This window comes from Lethenteron reissneri, chromosome 27 (assembly GCF_015708825.2).
Source record: "Lethenteron reissneri isolate LAM-NWPU_2019-01 chromosome 27, ASM1570882v1, whole genome shotgun sequence".
Lineage (NCBI taxonomy): Eukaryota > Metazoa > Chordata > Hyperoartia > Petromyzontiformes > Petromyzontidae > Lethenteron > Lethenteron reissneri.
The window spans coordinates 4,493,077-4,518,657 of NC_083805.1; the positions used below are offsets into that span (position 1 = coordinate 4,493,077).

Sequence of the window (25,581 nt, forward strand, 5' to 3'; positions counted from 1 at the left end):
GGTCTCACCTGGCGCGAGTCAATGTTGATCTACTCCTGTGTCATTGCCACCTGCGTCGGTGAGTGTCACCTGGGTAGCAGTGAAGGAAGTGGGTGGTGGGGGGGGGATGTGGTCGGGGTCATACAGTGAAATGAAGAAAGCTCGGACAAAATCAAATGTGACCTTTTTGCCTGTATCACTGTGATGAAATTATGAGAATAGGCTTCAGCCTTTCTGGTAATACAACAGGAGGTGTAAAAATGTTCTAACACCAAATAGGCACCTACTGCAAGGCATCAAGCCTGCATTTACCATACATACTTGTGGCCAAAACATGCAAAAGCAAATGTGCTCGGATAATATACGCATTGTATTTTAAACCGATTGGCCTATACCAGGGGTCGGCAACCAAAATAACAAGAAGAGCCATTTCTTTCCAATTCGGTACAAAATTCAGTATTTCAAGAGCCGCAATGCATCTGAGTACATACGTACTCATCGTCAAGAAGCAGCCCGTAAAGAGCCGCATGCGGCTCCGGAGCCGTAGGTTGCCGACCCCTGGCCTATACCATGGCCTAGTCTCACCGGTGTTAGACCAGAGAACGCCAAAAGGCGAACATCAAAAATAAAAAAAGAGAGTTTGAGTCGCAGACCTGGCAGAGGCCGAACATTAACGTTGGTGGAGGAGGTGGAAGCGATGGAGATGATAAGGTTCGGTGGAGATGCAGCTGCAAGCATTGGTCAAATTCATCTCGCGTTTTGGATCGTATTCGAATTTCACCACGCTTATTTCTGGTTAAATGGACAGTTACGATTACAGAGTAAATGTTGACTCCGCGTGTGTGCGTGCCCGCCCGTATGCGTGCAATTTAACTGCACAGACGCGTGCATTTGCGAACCACTGACGCACAGCTGAGTCGCTGTGACACAGGTGAGGCTCGCTGACACACAGGTGACTCTCACCGATGCACGGGTGACACTGCAACGCAGGTCACACCAACACACAGTTCCACACACTGACACCACGCAGGTGACACTGACACAACTGTCACCTTGACACCCCCCCCCCATCCCGCAGGTGACACTGACACAACTGTCACCTTGACACACCTGTGTACCCCCCCATCCCGCAGGTGTGCCGGCTGCGCCATGCGGGGCTCGTCGCGCCACAAGCTGCTCGTGGCGTGTGGCCTTGCGGCCGCCTCGGCGCTGCTCGTGCTCTACCTGGGCCAGCAGGCCCTCGAGTGCCAGGCCCGGGGGGGGCCCGGCGAGGCCAGGGGGCCTGAGGACCCCCGCTGGCTCGGCTGGGACGAGCTAGCGGGCAAGGAGAACACGAGGAGCAGTGATGCAATGGGGGTGCACAGGTACATACGTACGTGGTGGCGGTGATGGGGGGGGGGGGCGGCGTTGGTGAGGGGCGCCGTGGTGGCGAGATGTTAACTACCTCGCCTGGTATGCAGGAGGTCGTGGGTTCTATCCCGACACCAGAGGTCGCAAACGGGTTTTGATTCCTTACCCGTACCCGTACCCGGCCGGGTACGGGTAGGGTACGGGTATCGGGTACCTGATTGCGACCTCTGGGATGAAGCCATGTTGCAGGCGCGGGTGGGTTGATTCTCGGAACTTGAATTGTGAGAAGAGACAAGACGTTGGGAAATGAGTGACAAACAGTTACTCACCAGTGACTCACGGCCTGCCCGTACCCGGCCGCACCAGGGTCGCAAACGGGTACCCGTACCCGTACCCGGCCGGGTACGGGTAGCCGGGTATCGGGTAGGGTACGGGTATCCGGTACCCGGTTGCGACCTCTGCCCGACACTGACGCCTGCTGTATATTTGGAGTTTGCGTGTCTCTTTTACCATCATCATCACGGTGGCTTGGAGATGTTAACTACCTCGCTTGGTATACAGGAGTTTGTGGGTTCTATCCCGACCCTGACGCCTGCTGTATATTTGGAGTTTGCGTGTCTCTTTTACCATCATCATCACGGTGGCTTGGAGATGTTAACTACCTCGCCTGGTGTACAGGAGGTCGTGGGTTCTATCCCGACACTGACGGCTGCTTTATATTTGGAGTTTGCGTGTCTCTTTCACCATCATCACGGTGGCTTGGAGATGTTAACTACCTCGCTTGGTATACAGGAGGTCGTGGGTTCTATCCCGACCCTGGCGCCTGCTGTATATTTGGAGTCCACGTGTTTCTCTTCGATTCTCCCCGTGGTCGTGTGGATTTTTCTCCGGGTCGTCCGGTTTTTCCCACCACATTTAGAGTCAACATGCTTTTAAATTTCCACGCGATGACCCACTTCGTTGGGCTATCGTTTGTGGCCAGGTCGCTTCTGACAAAATAAGCTAATAGCTCAGCGGGCCTTACCTGGTAAAAAAAAATAGTTTAAAATAGTTTAGAGTATGACGGTGAGGGTGGTGGTGAGAGCGAGGGTGCTGGTGGTGCTGGTGAGGGTGGTGGTGCTGGTGAGGGTGGTGGTGCTGATCAGGGTGAGAGTGGAAGTGTCGTGGTTTGCGCACTGCGCTACAAATCCGGCGACCCGAGTTCAATTCCAGCAAATGGTCAATATCAGTGATGAATGTCTGAACCGTTGCTGGGCCTCCCCTAAGTCGACTCAACCTTAAATGTGAACCCGGTGCAGTGTAAGCATCAGCACTGGGGAGACAAAGGCGGCCGGGTATGGTGTTGGCCACTCACCTCCTCATGTGTGGTGTCAGCCTTGATTGGTGCTCCTTAACTGCACTTGCCCCCAGAGCATGTTAAAGGCTATACGGGGGATCTTTGTTTTTGGCGGTAACGGTGGTGGTGACATTGATAGTGATTCTGATGATGCTGTCCGTGAGTAGTTGAATTGATGGTGGTCATAGCGCTGGTGGCCATAGTGGTGGTCATTTTCGTGATAGTCACGATGGTGGTCATGGTGGTCCTGTTGTGGTCATTGTGGTTGTAGTAGTGAGGGTGGTGCTGGTGAGCATGGGAGCGCTGGTGGTCGTGGTGATGGTTTTGGTCACCATGGTGGTGGTTGTAAGGGTGGCAGCGGTGGTGCTGACTGATAATGATGGCTGTGAGTAAATTCAATGATGTCTGCGCTGGTGGTTATTTCGGTGAAGATCACGGTGGCGGTGGAGGCAGTGGTGATGGTGGTGAGTTGGAACTTGTATAGGAGACTCCCTGGGAATAGGCGGTGTTCTCGGTTGGCAGCTGGTCAGTCGATGGCGGTACGGCATTGTTCTCTGCTCTGACACTGGTGAGACGAGGCCCTATAGAAGGCCGTCTCTGGCTAGACCAATCAGTTTCAAAGACAATGCAAATATCATCAGACAATGTTTGTTTGCACGTTTGCCACAAGTACCGTGTGTGGTTAATGCAGACGTGATTCCTTGCCGAAGGTTTCCGTTTGGTGTTTGAACATCTTAACATCTCCTGTTTTATTGCCAGAAAGTGTTAAACCTATTCTTATTGTTGATAATTTGATACCGGCAAAAAAAGGTGTCCCACGTTGTATCCACAGCATGTAAACGCGTGTCGAACTTCCTTCGCACCGTACGTGAAATAGCCCCAACAGACAGTGAAGTTCTCCTGAGCGAATGATCCCCGCTCGGCATGCGCCGAGATTCGGGACGCGGTGGGGGCGCGACCGACGTTGCGGCCCCGTTCCTTGTGGGTGCAGGCGGCAGGGCCTCGTGGTGTTTGACCCGGTGAGGAGGGAGTTCCGCTACAACGAGTCCATCCCCATCATCTTCATCGGGGGCTTCCCACGCAGTGGCACCACGCTCATGCGGGTCATGCTGGACGCACACTCACAGGTGAGGAGGCGGTGGTGGTGGTGGCGATGATGGCGCGCTAACCCACACGGCGACGCACGGTACACTCAGCATCGTGTGCACCCGGCAGGGTGCCCCTGGCACGATGCACCCTGCCCAGAGGTCGCAAACGGGTTTTGATTCCTTACCCGAACCCGTACCCGGCCGCACCAGGGTCGCAAACGGGTACCCGTACCGAACCGGGTAGGGGACGGGTACCCGTACCCGTACCCGTACCCGATACCCGGCCGGGTACGGGTTGCCGGGTATCGGGTAGGGTACGGGTATCGGGTACCCGATTACGACATCTGGGATGAAGCCATGTTGCAGGCGTCGTGAGAATTGTTTTATTATGTTTTATTTTTATTATTTTATTACTTCCCTTCTACGTGACTTTACCGAAAGAAACAAGAAGATGAATCCCTGCAGTCACGAAAGCTTTAAATCGAAAAAAAAAAGAGACAAGACGTTGGGAAATGAGTGACAAACAGTTACTCACCAGTGACTCACGGCCTACCCGTACCCGTACCCGGCCGGACCAGGGTCGCAAACGGGTACTCGTACCCGTACCCGGCCGGGTATGGGTAGCCGGGTATCGGGTAGGGTACGGGTATCGGGTACCCGATTGCGACCTCTAACCCTGCCCCTGGCAAGATGCACCCTGCCCCTGGCAAGATGCACCCAGCACCACGTATTTGGCACACTGCACCAAGCAGCATGCACCATTTATCGAGTATCCAGCACCAGCGCCCTGAAAACAGCACTCGGCACTCGGCTTCCCACGCCTCTTCCTGCCTGGGTAGGTACCGCGAGCGGTCGGGAGACGTAGCACCATGCACCCAGCGCCCAGCGTCCCGCACTCGGAGCCCTAAGCCCAGCACTCGGCACCTTACACCACCCAGCGCCCAGCATCTTGCAGGGATCGCTTTGCACTCATCACCCAGCACCCTGCACAATTCACTGTGCGGCACATTGCAACCGGCGCTGCAACGAACTCGGTACCCAACCTTGTACACCGCACCCAGCGTGCCGCCGCTCCCCCGTGGCTCTCCCTGGCGCCGCGGGCAGGAGAGACGCAGGTGGAGCCCCAGGGGGTGATGCCCTGCAGGTGGAGCCCAGACACACTGCGGCACGGCGCCCCCTGCCCCTCGCTCGTGCCCAGCACTCTCTCCCTCTCTCTCCTCCGCCGCTCTCCCGTGTCCCTCCGCTCCCCCCCCTCCCTCCGACCCCGGGCAAGGTGCGCTGCGGGGAGGAGACGCGGGTGGTGCCGCGCGTGCTGGGCATGCACCAGATGTGGATGAAGTCGGAGAAGGAGCGCGTGCGCCTGGCCGAGGCCGGCGTGACGGACGCCGTGCTGGACGACGCGGTGCGCGCCTTCGTGCTCGAGATCGTGGCCAAGCACGGCGAGCCGGCGCAGCGGCTCTGCAACAAGGTGGGTCGGGCCGTAGGGCGGAGGAGACCCCCCCCCCCCCCACGGCCGGGTTCGGATAATCGTCACCGGTGTTTGGCGAGCGCCTCACGAAGGGGGTGGGTGGCCAGCACCGCGCCCGGCCGCCTTTGCCTCCCCGGTGGCGACGTATCGCTCACCGCACCGGGTACTCGCTCGAGGCTGAGTCGACCTAGAGGAAGCGCCCAGGACCAGGTTCAGACATTCGTCACCGGCGTCGGTGGCCGTGAGCGCGAATCGAACTCGGGCCGCCAGGTTCGAAGCGTGGCGCGCTAAACCGCCACTGTGCCCCCCCCCCCCCCCGTGCCGCCCCTCGCCCGCCCGCGCAGGACCCGTTCGCGCTCAAGTCGCTGTCGTACCTGGCGACACTCTTCCCCGAGAGCCGCTTCCTGCTGATGCTGCGCGACGGGCGCGCCTCGGTGCACTCGATGATCTCGCGCCACGTCACCGTGTCGGGCTTTGACCTCTCCAGCTACCGCGACTGCCTCTCCAAGTGGAGCCGCGCCGTCGAGGGCATGCATGCGCAGTGCCTGGCCGTGGGGCCGCGCCGCTGCATGGCCGTGCGCTACGAGACGCTGGCGCTGCGGCCCGAGGCGACTATGCGAGAGGCGCTGGCCTTCCTCGGCCTGCCCTGGGAGGCGGCCGTGCTGCACCACGAGGACATGATCGGCAAGGCGGGCGGCGTGTCGCTCTCCAAGTGAGGGGCCGGCCGCGTCGCGCGCTGGTGGCGGTGGCGGTGGCGGTGGCAGCATCGGTCGTCGTGGTAGTTGTGGCGGCCGTGGGATTTCGCCATATTACTGACACCCCAACGGTTGTCAACCCACACGGCCTTTCAGGGGGAGAGCAGGCTGCTGCATGGATACCGCGTGGCAGAAATAAAAAATGCGCACATTGTGGCGATAAAGCACATTAATGCACAACTTCAAACGGATGCCTTACTGGCACCGGGTTGACTCGACTAGGCGTGGACACGTGGTCTGTGTTGTTCCCTTCGTGACCTTGTCGTTAGGGGGGGGCGGGTTGTTTGACCATCCTTCACCATGGGGTCTGGGGGGGCACGTCGGTGTACACAGTGGTGGCGCGAGGTAGAATAAAACCAAGCAAAAGCTGAGCGCCCTAAGCAGCTCAAGAGGCCCGTATTTGCGTCACAATTCTGAGTTGATCAATTATAAGCCTATCAAATATCAGCGCGAGTGTTGTGGTTCGTGCTCTGTGCTATAAACTCAAAGGTCCACCTTTGATTCCTGCTTACGGCCAACACCAGTGACGGATAACTGAACTAGTTCTGGGCCTTAAATGAGTACCCTGTGCGGTGTGTAAAAACTTCAGCACTAGGGCAGTAAAGGTGGTGGCTGGGCATGATCCTGGTCTGGCCACCTTACCCCCTCGTGTGCCGTTCCAGCCGTCATAGCTGCTCGTTCACAGTGGTAATCTTCGCCTTTGTTGTGCACGTGTCTGTGGTTTTTGTGTGTGTGTGTATGTTTGTTTGTTTCCTCTGAGAACCTCAGGAATTCATGCGGCACACCCCAGGTCTCAAAACAAGGGGTTCAAATGTATTGCCGTGCATGTGTGAGCGTGCATTCAGAACACGACTTCAAGACTTGCACACGCGTGTACAGCGGTGTGTCCAAGAGGAGGTGCATGCTGGGGGGGATTGCGTAAGGGGACAATTGCTTAAGGGGACAATTGCCTAAGGCGACCTAGGGTAGGCCGAGGACTGTAGGGTGTCACGGTGGCTAGGAGATGTTAACTACCTCGCCTGGTATACAGGAGGTCATGGGTTCAATCACGACCCTGACGCCTGCTGTATATTTGGAGATTGCATGTGTCTCTCTTCCCGTGGTCTCGTGGATTTTTCTCCGGGTCCTCCGGTTTTCCCTTCCACATTTAGAAGCATGCGTTTAGACTATTTGGCTGATACAAATTTCCACGTGATAAGCCACTTCGTAGAGCTATCATTTGTGGCCAGGTCACTTCTGAAAAAGAGCGATGCAGCTCAGTGAGGCCTTTCCTGGTAAACAATTAAATAGTTTGGTTTAGTTTACTGGTTCAAATATCACTCGCCACTGACCTTATCTGTGGCCGGGAATCAGGGTTGCCAACTGTTCCCCAGACCAAACCTGGATGTATTTCTCAGTCGGAAAAAACACCGTCACGAAACCTGTGCAGCAATACCACACCAACAGATATTGGTACAAACGCAATCCTGCCACCCGAACACAGATGCCCAACCGAGGCAGGTTGCGACCCCGCAGGGAAGAGCGGAGTGAGGGAGGAGAGGTAGGAGAGCCCGTGGATGGGAGGAGAGTGAGATGAGAGGGAAAGATAGACTGAGGTGAATCCATAGCAGTCGTGGATCCAAGGGGCGGGGACCGGGAGGGGGGGGCGATGGGGGAGATTGCCCATACCCCCTTTGTCGGCCCGAAATTTTCTATTTCATTGATATTTGTCAGCGAAAAAACATTGCATTTTTATTTAGTTTGTTTAAAATTAGCCACGGGCACGTCCTTTGGATGTGACCATCCGTCCTATCGGCCAGCCAGCCAGCCAGCGAAACCTTTCTAGAACATAAAATGAGGTTTGAAATTTCAGGACTGCATACCACTACTCCCCCCCCCCCCCTTTGCCCCCCCAGTCTCGGAAGTTTCTATGTCCAGCTTCGGTCCCTTGCGGACCTCTCGGTTGATCCGGCATTGGATTGGAAACCAACGGAAGGATCCGGCAGAATTGGCACGGTGTTTCGGCAGAACGCCTTACAGAGCCTTAACGGGAGGTGTTTGTGCTTACAGAGCCGGTGTTTGTGCTTGCCGTCTCCCCCGTGTGTCTCGCGGCAGGGTCGAGCGCTCCACCGACCAAGTGGTGAAGCCGGTGAACCTGGAGGCGCTGGCGCGGTGGGTGGGACAAATCCCGCATGACGTCGTGCGCGACATGGCTGAGGTCGCCCCCATGCTCGACCGCCTCGGCTACGATCCCCGGGCCAACCCGCCCCGCTACGGCACGCCGGAGAGCAGGGTGGTGGACAACACGCGCAAGGTGGGGAGGAATTCCCGCTCAACTCGCCCGCCCGCCCGCTAGCTTGCCTGCCCGCCCGCCTGCCCACCCGCCGCTGCCAAGAGTGCCCTTGGGGCGCGCGGCCCTGCGACGTGCGCTTCGGGTTGTGTGCCACGGCCGTTGCTTTGACGCCACGGTACAAGCCGAAAGCGCGTGGGCGGGCAGACGCAGCGCAACCACGCGGCGGGGATCTCTCGGGATATAGATGGCGACGGCTTTCGGGAAGCTTTCATCCGGCAGTGGATTGACCATGGCTGATTGTGATGATGATTGGGAGTATTACCGTGCCCCCACCTATTGAACAGCAGGGCCCATCCCGCCCAATATCGTACCCATGTGCTGAGTCCCCTCCATTCATAGGTAGCTACAGATGTCACTTGGGAGTTCATTTCCGAGTGATATCTGAACCGTTCCCGTGATTCCCCCACCCCCCCCCCCCCCGTCTTCACCAACCCGTGCCGACCAGCATGGTGAAGTATGGTCAACTTCCCCCCCCCCCATAACCGACAAAGCAAGCACAGGGAAACCTGCATACAGCAGCGGATTGCCAAAGGGCCGTGGAATATAAGTTCCTCTGGTCGCCTGCGTGTAAATTTTCTAAACGCCTACATTTCGCGTGATGTATAATTCACGCAATGCCCCCTCTGACATTTGGCGGTACCTTTGCCGTAAGCTGTGGACTTTAAATCCACATGTTGCCTCTGCCGCGAGGATTATTTACAATTTTTATTTTCAGCGTGACAGCCCTCGCCGAGAGTGACTTACTTGTGGAGTTACCTTGTCCCTGTCGTGCAATTCCCCCACTGCCCCCACCACCCCCCACACACCACGCAAATATTTCCAGTCCTTTTCTAATGTAATTTTTTTTCCACCGTTTAATTCTAATTGTTCTCTCGGCGTTGTGCACTCAGATAAAGTAGCGATTCGCAACTGTCGCAAAGCAGTGCATCGGCTCCACGTGTTACAGAATGGTTCGTGAAAGTAGATTTCACAGAACTCCTTCTGAGATCTTTTCAAGTGACCTCTTTTTTGCTTGTACATGGGATGGGTGCAATTTTTTTAAATGTCCTGCTCACAACCAAATACTCATCGTTAGACAGTCAAACCGATCATTTCCACTTCTAAATGATCAGAGTTGGAATGTAGCCAAACGAAGTGCAAAAGCACGTGTAATGTCAAATGGATTTTTATATTTTTTGTGCGCGTAGTCATTAGGTGTTCAGGCTGACACTACCAACTCACCACTCTTGAGAATCCGGTTCAATCTCGGAGCAGTGGAAACCTGGATTCAAAGCCAGGATGACGGCGGTGCGGGCTCAGTGCTCCGATCCCCGGACCACCGAGTCACGCCTACATCTTCAGTTCTTATTCACAGATCGGAGAAGAAATAACCTTCGCGCGCAATGTTGCAAAAGTTTTGCACCGCAATTCTGTGCCAATGTCTCCACGTGGTCAGTAATAGTGATGTGTGACACCTATTGCAAGACATCAAGTTTGCATTAACCACACATGCTTGTGGTAAGACATGCAAACAAACATGCTTTGACAAATGCACACATCGTCTTTGAAACGGATTGGCCTACAGGAACTTATTTTTGGACGAGTCAACCTATGGGTGGCCCAGAGAAGATAGATTCTCAGAAACAGATCGCCACTGAATGGTGTTGTAGTATGTAGTAAGTATATGGGAGGCTTGACGACAGGATCGGAGGCACACTTGTTTATTACACCAACACAGTAATTACAGGTCACTTGGCTACAGGGATTCACGACAGCTAACCCCTCTAACCTAAGCCAATTCCTCCACTACGGGGCTAGGGGAGGCTATCTGTCCCAGCCTGGTTAAGCTGGGACCCCGGCACCCTGAGTCACCAGACCAGCTTAGTCTGGGCTCTCGGGGCCACGCCACCGGCTTGCCCTGGTCGGCCCTTATAAGGACAGCGAGCCAGGGGAGCTCTGGGGCCTATTCTAGCAGGTCTTCCTTCTTCTCTGGTTAAAGCTGAGTCCCCGACCTCGAGCCCTCGAGCTCATCACCTTTTATAGGACTCGCTCCCGAGGGGGGGCCCGTGGGGGATACACATGCGGACGTCGGTGCGAGCGCCACCCTTGTGTACGGCCGTAACCCCGCCCCTTGTGTTTGTTGGCCATCCGTGGCCATGCATAATCACACCTCAACATTCGTAGCCATGCGCAATTACACCTCTACATCACCCCCCCCTGTACAGCTCGCAGCCGTCCCTGGCTGCAAAAAAAATCAGAATAAAGGTGCATCCCTCACGAAAACCCCGTGTGTGTGCCTCGCGTAATTTTTAACAAGAACAAGAGAACCTTAACAAGAACAACAACAGGAAGAGAGAGAGAGAGAGAGAAAAAAAATAACCCGACGCACCCCCCCCGAATAAATACCCCAAAACCAACATATATACACACACTCCGGACGCCACCCCTCCCATTGTCCGCAAGGCCCCCCAACGGCCGACCTCACAATAGTCTGCGCGTTTTGGCGCGCGTTCTCGCGGCGGGCCCGTCACAAGGGCCCGTCCTGGCACGCTCATTGACGGTTGTTGACGGTCCGGGTGCAAGAGAGTCAGGCGTCGCTGCCGAGTGACCCCCGACCCCTCCGGGAGGGGTTGGTGGGTGTGGACCCGTCACTCCTGTTGCGCCTGGGGACGGAACAGTTGATGTCGGGTTAGGCGAGTGCAGCGACGTCGGGGAGTCGGCGGAACCCTCACACGTTTGGCCATGCGTGTGTGTGTGTGAACCACGGGGCGGCGCGATGAATGCTTTCAACCTTGAGGGGTGCACATACCACCTGCGCCTCCCCCATTTGACGCGAACACATTGCGGCCGCAAGACCTGTACGACCTCCACTGGCCCCCGCCACGGCCGTACCAATTTTGACGAGGTTGCCAGCGGCACCTGGGGACAGTGCAACCACGCCTTGTCCCCTGGTTTCCATTTGATCACCTGTACCCGCCCCAACCGAAGCCTCTCGTTCGCCCTCTGGCGGAGTTCAGAATTTTGCACGGCCGCTTCCCGCGCCTCAGACAATTTGCTGATGTTAAATTTAACGTGTTCGGACAAGTTAGACTTCGCCTGGGGCGCCGAGAGCTTCAGCTGGGTCGTCACAGGGGGGTTAGCCTCGCGCCCATACATCAAAAAGAAAGGGGAAAATCCGGTGGCCGCATGGGGAGCCATTCTGTAGGCCTGCAACACACCGGCTATACGAAGGTCCCAATCCGTCTGGGATACTGACACCTGCTGGGACAGCATAGACGTGATGGTCCGATGCAGCCGTTCCACCATCCCGTCAGTTTGTGGGTGATACGGAGAGGTCCGAACCTTCTCCGTACCCAAGAGGTCGCACACCTCGCGTAGGAGTTTACCAGAAAAATTCCTACCCTGGTCAGTAAGCAGCCGTTCCGGAGCACCCTTGTCGAGGACATAGCCCTGGACAAAGGCTTCCGCGATGGCTGCTGCCGACTGGTTGGCCAGGGGCCAGGCCATAGGCCATCTCGTGAAGTACTCGACCCCCGTTAATAAATACCTATTGCCCCTGGGCGTAGCGGGAAATGGGCCGAGTATGTCCAGAGCGACGAGCTCGTTAACCCGGGAAACCTTTATGGACTGCAGCGGAGGGTTGGACCCCCTAGCAGGTGGCTTCCTCTGCGCGCATTGCGTGCACGACCCCAGGAGATCCCCCACGTCCTTTGCCATGCCCGGCCAGAAGAAATCGAGCTGGAGTGTGGCAAAGGTCTTGTGAACCCCCAAGTGCAGAAGCCGCTCATGAACAGCCCATACCACCTTACCCCTTAATGCTGCAGGCACCACGAGCCGCTGGCGGCGGGTTTTTCCATCCCAGTGCATTAAAAGACCCTGGAACAACCCCCACGAGTCAACGTTCGCCACCCCCTGACCAGCCCCCCCGACGCGACGGCGCAGAGCGAGGAGGGAGGTGTCCTCCATTTGGAGGCGTCCCCAGTCCGCGACCGACAACCCCAGCAACGAATCCCTCCCTTCTTGCTCGATAGGACCCGAAGCCGAAGGCGCATCGGCAGCGGCCACGAGGACCGAATCGGTGGTGACGTTCGGGGGCCTACAACGCCCCGAACCCAAGAGGCACGCGCACTCCGAAGTGGGTGGCAATCGTGACAGGGCGTCAGCGTTCGTGTGGCGGACACCCTTACGATATGTGGTGACAAAGTCATAGTCTTGGAGGATCTCCAACCATCGAGACAACTGGCCCGATGGTTGTTGAACCCGCAGGGCGTACTGTAGGGCCGCATGATCTGTACGGACGGTGAACCGCCGACCGTACAGATACGGGCGGTACTGCTGAATGAAATAAACAATCGCCAATAATTCCCGACGGGTAACGCAGTACCGCTGTTCGGCTGGAGACAGTACCCGACTACCGTAAGCCACCACATGCTCTACGCCCCCAATGAGCTGGGACAGCACGCCCCCGATGCCCGTGTTACTTGCATCTGTATCGAGCAAGAAGGGTTGTGAAAAATCGGGGTAATTCAACGGCGGAGCCCCCACCAAAGCATTCCGGAGGGCGCGAAAAGCAGCCTCCTCCTCCGGCCCCCAATGAAACCTGACTCCCTTGGACGTCAAGGCATGCAATGGTTTCGCAATCGTAGCGAAGTCAGCCACAAACCGTCGATAATACGACGCGAACCCAATGAAACTCCTGACCTCTCCCACCGAGGTGGGAGTCGGCCAGGAGCTGACGCATTCCGTTTTGGCGGAATCAGTGGATATCCCCGAGCGCCCAACAATGTGACCCAAATACCGCACCGATTCGCGGAGTAAATGGCACTTTTGCGGTTTAAATTTCAAATTGGCAGCCCGCATCTTGAGAAAAACAGCACGCAACCTCTGGAGGTGTTCCTCGAAGGATTTGCTAAAGACGATGACATCGTCTAAGTAAATCAAACACGAATCCCATTGCAAGCCTGCCAAGACCAATTCCATTAACCGCTGAAAAGTTGCCGGCGCAGAATGTAAACCCATCGGCAAGCGGTTAAATTGGAAGAGACCTTGCGGTGTACGAAAAGCAGTCTTAGGTTTTGATTCGTCATCCAGAGGAAGCTGCCAGAATCCAGATAGCAAATCGAGGGTGGAAAAGAATCGCGCCCCCGCCAAGGCATCGAGCGACTCATCCATTCGAGGAAGCGGGTACGCATCTGCCACAGAGATTTTGTTCAGACGCCGAAAGTCGACACAAAACCGCAGTGAGCCGTCGTGTTTTTTCACCGAAACGATCGGCGCGCCCCACGGGCTGTTGGAAGGGGAAATGATATCGGCGGCTAGCATGTCATCAACAGCTGATTTGACATGATCCTTTTCGGCGGGACTCAACCGAAAGGGATTTTGGCGGATTGGCGCGCTGTCACCCGTGTCAATATGGTGTCGCAGCAATTTAGTACAACCAATATCAAATTTGTGTTGACTAAAAACGTCAGCAAATTCGCTCAGAAGAACTCGCAGCTGCGCGCGCTGCGAGTCGGACAGGTCCACTGAACCCGCGCAAAGCGCATCCAGCCATCCGTCATCACAGTCCGAATGCGGTCACGACGGAGGATCGGTGGATACCTGACCCACGAGTGGTTCCTCATAGGGTACCGGCGTTGCGTGTGCAAGCACGGTCCCGTGAGGAACCACGGCCGTTCGCGATCCTACATTAAGGACTGCAATGAAGGGGTCCCCATCCCCTCTCACCATGGTCTGAGCCGCGAGCAAATCGGGTCCATTGACCCCGGCCCGAGATGGTCCCAACAAGACGCCCCGATCCGCAACCCCTTCATTAAACGGCCGACGCAACCTAAGAGGGACGAGCATCTGAGCCCCCGGAGGTACGCGCACAGTTTTTGTCACGAGCGCCTGCACGGTGGCAAACGCCCGACGCTCCGTGGTGGGGGAAGACAAAAATGTAACGCGTCGGCCCGATGGGAGCTCAATGCACCCCTGGTCAATCAGGATACGGATGGGCATTTTGGCCAAGAAATCCGTCCCCAACAGGCACGGAACCGCGAGTGAGGAGGAAACCAAAACAGGCCCGGATAATTTAATGTCTCCAATGCAGATAGTGGCGCGGATTTGCCCAATAATGCCCAGCGAGCCCCCGTTAGCAGCATAGCATGGCACGTCAACAGGGAGCAAGGGACGACTTTGAACGGGAAGGATGTTATTAATCAAATCAGATATAATGGTCGCCGATGCCCCTGTCAATTAAAATCCGCACCTCTACCCCATCAATATGACCGACCACAACCGATGATCCCGCCGACGCAGCAACGACACGATGGGCGAGCTCCGACCACTGACCCGGTTGGAGCGCTCGCCGCATTACAGAACAATCGCGCGCGACGGACGGGGAATTTGGAGCCCTGTTTAGTTGAGCGCGTGAGTGTGTGTCGGATGTGTGCGTGGGCCAAACGTGTGAGGTGCCGCGACTCGCCGTATTTCTCTGCTGGAGCTTGGGAGGAGACGGCGTGGCGTCCTGACGAGGTGTCGCCCCGCGCTGACGGGGAGCCCGGCATCCTGATGCAACGTGGCCTTGCAGGCCACAGTTGTAGCAGCGTGTGAGCGCCCCAGATGTCCTGGGCTGCTCCTGGCGGCTCGGTCCATTCCTAGCCTGTGGTGCCACCGATCTCCATTCCCCTCGCCGCTCCACCCCGCAGACCTCCTCCGATGGGAGGGCGGTGGCCGCCATGGCATGGCCGGCCGCCCCCTTTGCCGCCTTTCGACGTAGGGACCGCAAGCCCCCGTGGATGTGGCGCGCGACCAGCAGGGACGACATCTCCGCGTCGTCTTGAGCCAGGACGTTGACGTCCAGCTCATCAGCGAGTAGCAGCAGCTTTTCAGCCACCATGGCATCCACTCCTTCCTCGTCCATCCTTGGAAAAGCAGCCTTCGCCAGGGCCAGGAGAGCCGTCCGGAAGGCCAGGGGCGATTCGTTGGCGCCCCGACGCCGATCGTGGAACAGCTGCCTGCAGTCCGAAGGCGGCCCATAGACGGCTGACAGCAGCTGCAACGCCAGGTGTAGAGTGGCGCGCTTTTCCCTAGGCGCCGAGGTAAGGGTAGCCAGGGCGTCGTTGTCCAGCATCGCCGGCAGCGCGCGTAGAGCCTCGGCGTCCGTCCAGTTCGCCATCTTTTGATGAGCGATGAACCGCCTCTTGAAGCCGCCCCAGTCTCCGTCTGCGCCTACGAATTCTTTTAGAAGGCGGCAGACGCTGCTGCAAGGCGACGTCCGTGGCTGCAGATCGCTCTCCGTCGCTCCCCGCCGATGATACAGTGTGGGCGGGCTGTGAGCATGGCATCGCCGGTCGCTCTGATGTTGACACGCTGGCCGGTGTTGATGATGTCACGGCCTGTGCTTGGCGCTCAGCAGTCACGTGATGCGGGCCGGCCCCGCCCTCCGCTCGCACTGTAGTGATGGCGGGAAATTTAACCGCGAGCCGCGTCGGGGTGGCGGGAAACGTCGCCGCGCGTCGGCTGCCGTCGTCGACCCGCGCTGCCCCTCCAGCCCCTAGCCGCGTGATCTCCTCCAACGCGGCGGCCGCGGCGTAGAGCAGTTCCGCCAGGCGGGAGTGGGCCAGCCGGAGTCCTTCGGCTGACGCATCCCCCCCCTCTTGTCGTAGCGGCGCGGGCGTACTCGGCCCCGGCTGCTCCGATCCGACCCCGGCCATCTCTGGTGTTGATTCGGCCGCGGCGTCTTCCATCTCCGACTCCCTGGTACGTGTCGTCCCTCGTGTGTCCATCGTTGGACGTTTTACTTCTGACACCAGATGTAGTAAGTATATGGGAGGCTTGACGACAGGATCGGAGGCACACTTGTTTATTACACCAACACAGTAATTACAGGTCACTTGGCTACAGGGATTCACGACAGCTAAGCCCTCTAACCTAAGCCAATTCCTCCACTACGGGACTAGGGGAGGCTATCTGTCCCAGCCTGGTTAAGCTGGGACCCCGGCACCCTGAGTCACCAGACCAGCTTAGTCTGGGCTCTCGGGGCCACGCCACCGGCTTGCCCTGGTCGGCCCTTATAAGGACAGCGAGCCAGGGGAGCTCTGGGGCCTATTCTAGCAGGTCTTCCTTCTTCTCTGGTTAAAGCTGAGTCCCCGACCTCGAGCCCTCGAGCTCATCACCTTTTATAGGACTCGCCCCCGAGGGGGGGCCCGTGGGGGATACACATGCGGACGTCGGTGCGAGCGCCACCCTTGTGTACGGCCGTAACCCCGCCCCTTGTGTTTGTTGGCCATCCGTGGCCATGCATAATCACACCTCAACATTCGTAGCCATGCGCAATTACACCTCTACAGTGTTGTGCACGACGGTTAAGAAGATAACCTTGGGTGGAGGAGAGATGTGGCGATGGTGATGGGGGGGGGGATTGATTGAAGATGAGAGGAGATGTGGAGAGACGGGCACGAGCCCTGGGGAGGGAGGGAGGGAAGAGAGTGGAATGGGCGCTTTGGTGGGAGCCGCTTTGTCCTGACAGCCATGAGCAAAGAGAGCTGCAGGCTTGTGCTGCTGGTTAGAGAAAGTAATCAAGGTGTCAGCCCTTGTGTTGCATTGCGACACGTGTGCGTGTGTGTGTGAGTGTACGTGTACGGTAGTGTAGCGGTTAGCGCTATGCTGCGCTACGATCCCTCCGAGCCGAGTTCGATTTCCGCTCACGGCCAACGCCAGTGACGATTATCTGAACCGGTCCTGGGCTTCCTCTAGGTCGACTCGGCCTCAAATGGCAGCACTTGCCCCAACAGTCTGTTAATGCGATACGGAGGATCTTTGTCTTTTTTGCGTGTGTACATACCGGGGTATGTACATTCCTGTGTCTCGTTATGTGTGTACAATAGAATAAAAAATAGTTTATAGTTAAATGCGGGGAATGGGGAACGGTGGCGCAGGAGTTAGCGCACCGCGCCACAAACCCAGAAACCTGACTTTCGATTCCCGCTCAGTGACCAAGTGATCCTGGGCCTTCCCTAGATCAACTCGGCCTAAAATAAGTGTCTGGTGTGGTGTGTAAACATCAGCACTGTGGAAACAAAGGTCACCACCGGACATGGGGCTGACCGCCCACCCCCCCTCGTTCGTTGTACGATGCCAGTTCGCTAACAGCGCTTGCGCCAAGGCTGTATGGGGGGGGGGGGGTTATCTTTAATTTGTTTTTGTACATATATGTTCATATATATTTAACTGTGTGTGTGTGTGGTTGTACATGCGTGTACATACCTGTGGTATGCATTCCGGGCACAGTGCTTAGCCACATCACCCCTCTCACGAGCAATGCAATCTGTCAATAGGTGCTCGCAAACGTCTGTTGAAGGCTATGGTTGGGGGTGTTTCAGTCTTTTGTGGTGTGTGTGTGTGGTATAGGTGTGCTTGTGTGTGGGTGTGCTTGCGATGTTAAGATCGCTACATGGGGCACTTTGCTTCGAGTGGCTCAGCTCACCGACACAAACCCTGCACCTTATTGCTACCAGATGCTTTCTTTCCAGAGAAGGGGAAAGGGGGGGTGAAAACTAAACCTCTTTCTGCAGCATTTTCCCAATAAAAAAAATCTCTCGCTTACACTGGATCTGGCAGACAGCCCAAATTACTGGCTATTTTTAAAACGGTTTTATTTTATTTTACAAATTATCGTTTAGTTTATTTCCGTCCACGCCAGGATTTATTGAATAAATCTAAATAAATGCATTCGGCCCCATCCAACGCTGTATAAACATCGTCCCCGCACTCCACGGGGCTTTGGCCGGCCTGCATCTCTTTCAAGAGAATCAAAGTTTTTACGGTTTAGTGGGCAGTACTGCGGAAAGGGATCGGATTTTTTTTTTAAAGAAGCTAAATTTTTTCTTAACAAATCCTAATACGGCAGTTATTTTGGCGCAACGTTGTAATTGAACCATCACTTAAGCCCCCTCCGCCCCCCCCTCTCTTTGCGTTTCCGTGGCTGCGGTTTCATGGAGCGGGCGAGTTTGACTCTCGGGATTTGGGGGAAGGGGGGGGGAGACATTTTCAAGAAGCTGACCGCTCGCCTGTTCGCTCGCTCAGCCCCCCCTCCTCCGCCTCACCACGCGCCAATTTCCGCCGCAGTTCCCCGTCCGCCGGTGCGCGTGTTTTCCAAGTGTGGCCCAATGTGCTCAGTCGCTCGCTCGCTCGCACACAGAGGCCCAGGAATGCTGCAGGGTTCATCTCCGTTGGTGGTCCTCTGTGCCAGCGGTGAAAATTCCACTGTTGTTATGGGCGAGGGGATAGGCTGGGCTATTTTGTTCCCATCCCACCAAAGTGGCGTTCTTTTTTTATTACGGAACCCGGAGGCGTGAGGATGGTCACGGTGTTGGTTGTAGCGAGGCGAGACTGGCCGAAATTTGAACCCACGATTAGAATTTAAACCCATGGCGAGGGTGGGGGGCACAGTAGTTATCTGAGCCCCCCCCCCAACCCACCTTGACCAGCATGGTGAAGTATGGTCAAAGAAACCCCCGCGACTAGCATGGCGTGGAGAGACCTCAATCCAGAAATGGATTAACAATGAACTGCGATTTAATTTAATAAAAACATATACTGTACGGCCCATATGTTGATACATTTTCGTGTAAATAAGTAGAATGTGAAAACGTGCAAGTGGGTCGCTTCTTTGCCAAGTCAAGGGTGCAAATCAAAAAAACAATTTCTCCTTTAAAGTGTTCGCCTGTGATATTTCACTCGGCATTCGGTGGCCAAATGCTTTGAACGCAACACCGAGCATGCTGATGTGTGAAGTGGCTGACAGAAAGAATGATGCTCATACTCCCGAGGAGTGCAATGGAAACAATATGAACCACGAGGACTTATTTGGCCGATCGATGCCATCTGCTGCCACCTGGTGTCGGTTGAAAATTCGAAAACAGCACGGCGCGAATATTAAATCCGCGAATATGAATACTTAGATCTTGGGATAAAATAGGGTGAGTGGACATGAACATTTATTACGTTAAAACAATATACACTGTACGTATATATTAAGGAATTTGTGTAGTATTATTGTGTTATTTAACTTAGCTTCAATAGCGACGAACATCAACATATTTAAAAGTGAAAATATGAATGAATAAATACGTGAATATTATTACGTGAGTATTATTTAAACTCACCTTGAATGATGCCGCTTCCTTTTGGGGGGCCATGGTTAACACAGTACGTACACAATTCCTAAAAAACTGTAAAGGATAAGCACTCGCGTGTCTGCTATTTTATTTTTATTTGACCAGGTCCCACTGAGCTATACAGTAGTTCTTTCTCAGAAGTGACCTGGCCACACACGATAGCCCAATGAAGCGGGTTATCGTAATGGGGAAAAATGTATAGCAGTAGCCACATGCTCTAAACGCGTGATGTCGATTCTAAATTTGGAGGGGAAAAATCGGAGGAGGACCCAGAGAAAAATCCACGCAACCACGGGAGGGGGGGGGAGTGGACACGCAAACTGAACCCCGTGGCAGACAAAGGCAGACCCAGAGGGAGAGCGGCATCACGTGGGGGGGGGGGGGGGGGGCAACTTTCGAGCTCTGGTACGCACACTGATTAAAATAGCGCGACAAAAAGAAATTTGTATGTGTACGTATGCTGAGCTTTTTTCGCACCGTACGTAGCCAACCGTTGCTAATCGGAGGTGCGGCGGGGGAAGGACAACAATCAAATGACAAAAAGCATTTCTGAAGAAGTGCAAAAATCGTCGTGGATGCGCGAATCCGCGATGGAAACCTCGGCGAATGTGAACGGTTTGCGGGAAACTCCGAATGAGCGCCCCCTCTATCGTCATGAACAAATGCTCCTGCCGTGTGTTCCATTCAATTTTGCGATGCCTTCAGAGGTCCTCGAATGATGATGACTCATTGCACTTGAGTGAAACTGTCACCATCTCCACTCAATCTGACTGACATCATCCCTCGATAAAACTCCAGCCATTGGAGTTGGCATCAACAACATTAAGCTCCACCCGTCTCACGATGTGCGTGTGAGGTCCGTTTTTCCAAACCACTGTTGGATGAAGGCATTCCCATGCCGTGTGCCTCTTAGAGGTTATTCTACCGTATACTTCAAGATACAGGGTCAGTACAGGTTGGTGAAGGAAGGCACCCAAGCCTGGGCCCACAATTGCTCGCCACAATTACAGAACTAAATTACCGCACTATACCTTCATAATTGGATGAGAGACGGTTCGCACGTGATGTTTTGTAAGCTCGGGGAAGTGCACTGAACGTACACAGAGTCTAAAACCAGCAAACAAAGACAAAGATCTCACGTTTAGCCTCAAACAGGTTGTTGAGCCGAGTGCTGTTAGTGAACGCCAATGAAGGCCAGCGCAGCACATGAGAGGGTCACGTGGTCAGCACCATGTCTGGCCGCCTCTGTCTCCCCATTTCAGGCTGAGTTGCCCTAGTGGAGGCCAAGGTGCGGTTCAGATATTGTCTGTGAGCGGCACTCAAAACTCAGTTCGCTAATCACTACGCTACCGCTACCCGCACACACGCACAGACACATGTACGACGCATTCATTATTGAAATTGTCCAAACATCCCAATGTATAGCAGGACCCTCCTGAAGCCTAACTTTGAGACCCAGTGAAGATTCCCAGGGTAAATAAATGTCTTTAGTAGCACAATGTTATTATGATCATTGTTTGACCACACTGCGGTGTTGGTTGCTAGCGGGGTATTGCATGCGCAGTGTGTTTGTTGTTAACCGAGATGTCTCTCTCCCGTACGTTTGGCGCGTGCAGATCAAACAGAGAAATGCAACGGCCGTGCCCTGAAGAAGGACACGGACCACGTGGTCTTGTCCCAGTGCCCAAGGAGGGACTGAGAATGGAAGTAGCTGCTGCCCGACCAATCTCTACGGACGCTCGCTGCCGCTGCTGCTGCTGCCCGCTGCCAACATGATCACTCACCCGCCGTGGATAAATGTGTTGACAGCAACCCACGTATAACACCAGAGACGGTACCAAACCAACTCGCATTCGTTATTAATAATGCAAAGGTCTGCTGAGAGAGAGAGAGAGACAGCGAGTGAGAGCGTATATCCAGAACACCGTGAAATTGTACGGGATTTGTCTTTTTTGTTTTGTTTTTTTTCTATTATGCACGTGGCAAGTCGCCCGCGCGTCATTTCTGACTGTTGGAGCAGTGTCGCCTTGAAGCCTCCATTCCTCCTTCCCACCCCAGGGGCCGGACTCACTGTCCGTGCCCACCGGGCGCTGCTGACCCGTGGGACCAATGTGCGACAGGGGCCCCCCACCTCGCGATGATAGAATCGTCTTTAAATAGATGTGAACCTTTTCGGCCAAAGCGACGACGTCACATGCCACGTGTCAGTGCGCGTGAGACGTCATCTCACGACGGCACGTCATACGCAGTGTGGCGTCCTCTCGTTGCCCAGGGTCTCGGTCTCTCATTGACCCTCAACCCCACGACCACCCCGAATCCCACCCCCGCACCTCCGATTAGCACGGTTGGCTACGTACGGTGCGAAAGAAAGTCAACATACATACACACACATACACCCTGAATCCCACCCCCACGACCTCCCCGACTCTCACCCCGACCCCCAGCCCCGACCAGCTCCTAATTCCACCTGTGTGGTGTTGGACACAGGGTCAGCGACGTCCGCTGTGATTTGTGCAAATATACGTAGCGAGACGTGCTTGGAGGAGAGTTGGATGTGGTTGTGAATCGCTGCTTTCTGTCGGCCAATACCCTAATGGCACTCGGAGGGAGTCGCCTTTATTTGACCTGAAAAGAGCGCACCTGTCCTGGTGAGTTCAACCGAACAAGTAGATTGCCTTGCCCCGACCAAAATTCCTGCCTTCATTTACATTTAAACCCTTTTTATACCTCTGACTGTAAGCCCAGCTTTAGCCCCAAGCGTAGCGTTATACTGTAGCTCTAACCGTATCCCTTGGGTATAGATGCCAAATCCCAACTGTTGACAGTCACCGATGTGGGCGGTGACAGTGGTGACATAGCCGAGCGGTATTGCATTTCGCCACTTGTTGCGGGGACTCGCGGTTCGAATTCCAGCGGCCGCCCTGGTTATTACTGCGTGTGTAACGACCCCACCAATACTACGCGCCGTCGGCTTCGCTCGGTGGACGCTCAAGATCCCCCTGATGTCATTCGCAAGAGTCGACCATTGTTGTGCCGCCGGTGTCAGGGTCCAAATTAGCAAAATTGGAAAAAAAACAATTCGTAAATTACTCAACCATCGCCGCCTACTGACAGACTAATGCCCCAGGTCACTCTTGAAAATGAGACTCATCGTGGTCTCTTGAGTTTCTCACCCGGTTAAACCAAAACGATTGTGGTCGAGCATTCTCAATACCATTTAAAAATGAAATGTGCCAAAAACGGACGAACATGATGAAATCAGCTCGTGCCCAGGCACAATACTCGACTGACAGTTACATCGCAGGAGAGTGAGAGACCGCAGCAGCTGATGGAGGCCTTCATCCAGCGTTGGTTCGATGAACATAATTGTAAGACCCTGTCGGCAAAGATTTCGGAATGGGAGTCAATGCCCTTCACCAAATGAACACGCAACTAAAATGAAACACGGCCCACGCACTTATTGCTCCGAGTTCTTGGGCTCTACGACACAAGTTTAGCGCTTGGTGATATTTTTTTATTTTTTATGACTAAAATCACGGCGAGACACCGGTGATGCTCCATTGGCAGCTAAAGATGCCCACGCAGAGGAGCTGCGAATCTTAAGTGAAGAGCTTTGTTTTCTTGTGGTCAGTTCATCAAAATGTGTAAATGATGAGAAAAATCGCATCATAACAGGACATCAGTGCAGGGCCGGGAAACCACGATGCACTTCTTAAGGAACTGCTGATGGTTTTAGCATAATGCACACAGTTGCTTTTAAACATGTTTTTGCACGTTTTTTTCTCTTGCGGGTCGTTGAATCACCGTAAGATCACGTGGGTGACAGATGATGAGAAAATCCCATCGTGACAAAAAAAATTATTCAGGCTAGAAAACGACGATGCACTTCTTCAGGAACTGCTAACGACTTTAGCATAATTCACGATGGTGCTTTTTACATGTTTTGTTTGCGGGTCGGTAAACCGCCGTAAGGTCGTGTGGGTGAAAGAGCTCACCCTGCAAGGTGGCATTCACAAGGCAGTACAGCAAGTAGTATTTAATTTTTTTTCGTGGACGAAGTTTGAGTGGTTGTTTTCTTCCCAATATGCCGTGGATTTCTCCAGGAACTTGGGTTTCCACGCGTATGCACAAACACTTAAAAACATTACCTGACCAAAAATCGCAAAACTTGCGACCCTCCTGAAAAAATCTCCAAATTCACCGACCTATTTTATTCTTATTTTTGTTGTTATCTACCACACACCACCTATAGTGTGAGGTGGACATTAAATAAGCCTTAATATAAAAGTGTCGTTAACTCACCACCACCACCCGACAGCCAAATAGTACGGTTTGTCAAGCAAACAAAACGTGGCAATCATTTGCTGCTTCAGCACACCGATGTGTTAAAAGGTAAACCGACAACATTTACATTTTGAGTACTGTGACGTATTACATCCCGCTTCCTCACACACACACAAAACCTTTATCTAGAATAATATTGGTCGCGAAAGCCTGGTACGCTGTAATCCGCAACCCCAAAATGTCAAATATGTCAATTACGGCGGTTTCCGCGACACACACACACGAACCTCTTTCAGATGCCTCTTACCTGGTCAAATAAGTTAATGTGATAATTTGAGCGCTTATTCGTACACGTGTTTACAAAGAGTGATGGGATTTCATTGAATGAAATCCAATTTTACTTGGGTCACCCACTCACTCACGCACTCACCTCACTCACCCATCCAACCAGTCACTCACCCATCCACCCACTCACTCACCCATCCAACCAGTCACTTACCCACCCACTCACTCACCCATCCACCCACTCTCACCCACTCACTCCACTCATCCACCCATGAGTATTTATTGACAATGAAACTGCAAAACATCGCTCAGTCACTCACCCACTCACTTGTAATGACATGATGACACCTGCTGGCTGGGAAAGGGAAGCACGGGTACGGGCACGGTTAAGGGAACATCCAATCAGAGAGGGAGCGGTATCTGGGGCAAAGGGAACAGGAGCGGTTGGCCAAGATTCTCCGGGATCCTTCTCGAAGGTTCCACGAGAGGGCGTGGCCGGAGGCGGGGCCTAGCCACGCCTGGGGGATATAAGGGGGAGCGGACACGGGGCTCGTGTGTGGATTCTTGGGTCCTGGCTGCGTCGCTGCTCGCCGACATCTCTCTCCGTCGTCCGGCCACGTGGAAGATCTCCTGCGGGGTTTCCATCGCCATCCTCGTCACGCTGCCAGCCAGCGGCTTAGCCGAGCGAGGGCGGTGGGACCACGCCGAGTGATCGGCTGTGTGTGTAGCCAGTAGAGACGTTAATATCTAAGTAAGACTGATAAGGTTGGCCTGTGTTGTGCCCAGTGTGAGAAATAAAAGTACCCTCTACACGACGTGTTGCGGAAGTCGCTCATTACACACTCACCAACTCACCCACCCTCAGGTTAAGAACCAGGCTACAGTCTACATTATAGACTGCCAGTACACTAACTCCGATTAAGAACCTGGCCACAGTCTACATTCGTGTTTATTATTTTTATTCACTTGATTTTTTATATGATTTTTATATCTACGTCACTTTACCGAAAGAACCAAAGAATTAGGGAGCAGGGAGCTGTGGCACTGCGTTGATTGTGAGCTGCGGAAGGCGCTTTGATCTTTGAAAGTTGGTTAAAATGTCGTATATATTTTTTTAAGGATTGTCGTTTAGAAGAAAAAACTTAATGCACTCTGACCATAGGATGGGACTGGTTGGTTGGTTGGTATCGGCTGCCTCTTAGGTACACACCAAGCCCGCTGTGTCCCGGGCTGTCCCAGCATCGTTGCTGGAAACATTACAAGCATTTCAAGTCACACAGTCTTGGGGAGGCGCTCGAGTGTTCTCATTCTCACCATTGGAACCTCATTTGCCAATAAAAAATATGATAATTGTTTTTTTTACCCTTCTATCTGGCAACAAAACTGACACATTTTGGCGTCATCTGGTCCAACTCAAGTGAGACTAGGCTCTAAGGAAAGCTGTCTCGGGTGTGGACCAATCAACTTCAAGGACAGTGCATACATTATCAGAGTTATGTTTTGTTTTGTTTGCATTATGGCTGCAGGTATTGTGGTCTATGCAAACATGACTCCTTGTAAAAA

General features: G+C 54.3%; 1 protein-coding gene across 2 annotated transcripts in view; it reads left to right on the forward strand.

The window, feature by feature from the left end:
* The window catches only part of LOC133348415 (protein-tyrosine sulfotransferase 1-like), a 52,499-nt gene extending 27,178 nt beyond the window's left edge, over positions 1 to 25,321 (forward strand). For both annotated transcript variants that reach the window (XM_061561209.1, XM_061561208.1), the window contains exons 2-7: positions 1,113 to 1,343; positions 3,657 to 3,792; positions 5,027 to 5,221; positions 5,566 to 5,933; positions 8,071 to 8,269; positions 21,066 to 25,321. In XM_061561209.1, coding sequence (XP_061417193.1) covers positions 1,129 to 1,343; positions 3,657 to 3,792; positions 5,027 to 5,221; positions 5,566 to 5,933; positions 8,071 to 8,269; positions 21,066 to 21,098 — 1,146 coding nt within the window. In that variant the 5' untranslated portion in view covers positions 1,113 to 1,128 and the 3' untranslated portion in view covers positions 21,099 to 25,321. The remainder of the gene's footprint in view (positions 1 to 1,112; positions 1,344 to 3,656; positions 3,793 to 5,026; positions 5,222 to 5,565; positions 5,934 to 8,070; positions 8,270 to 21,065) is intronic.
* Positions 25,322 to 25,581: the final 260 nt, after the last annotated feature.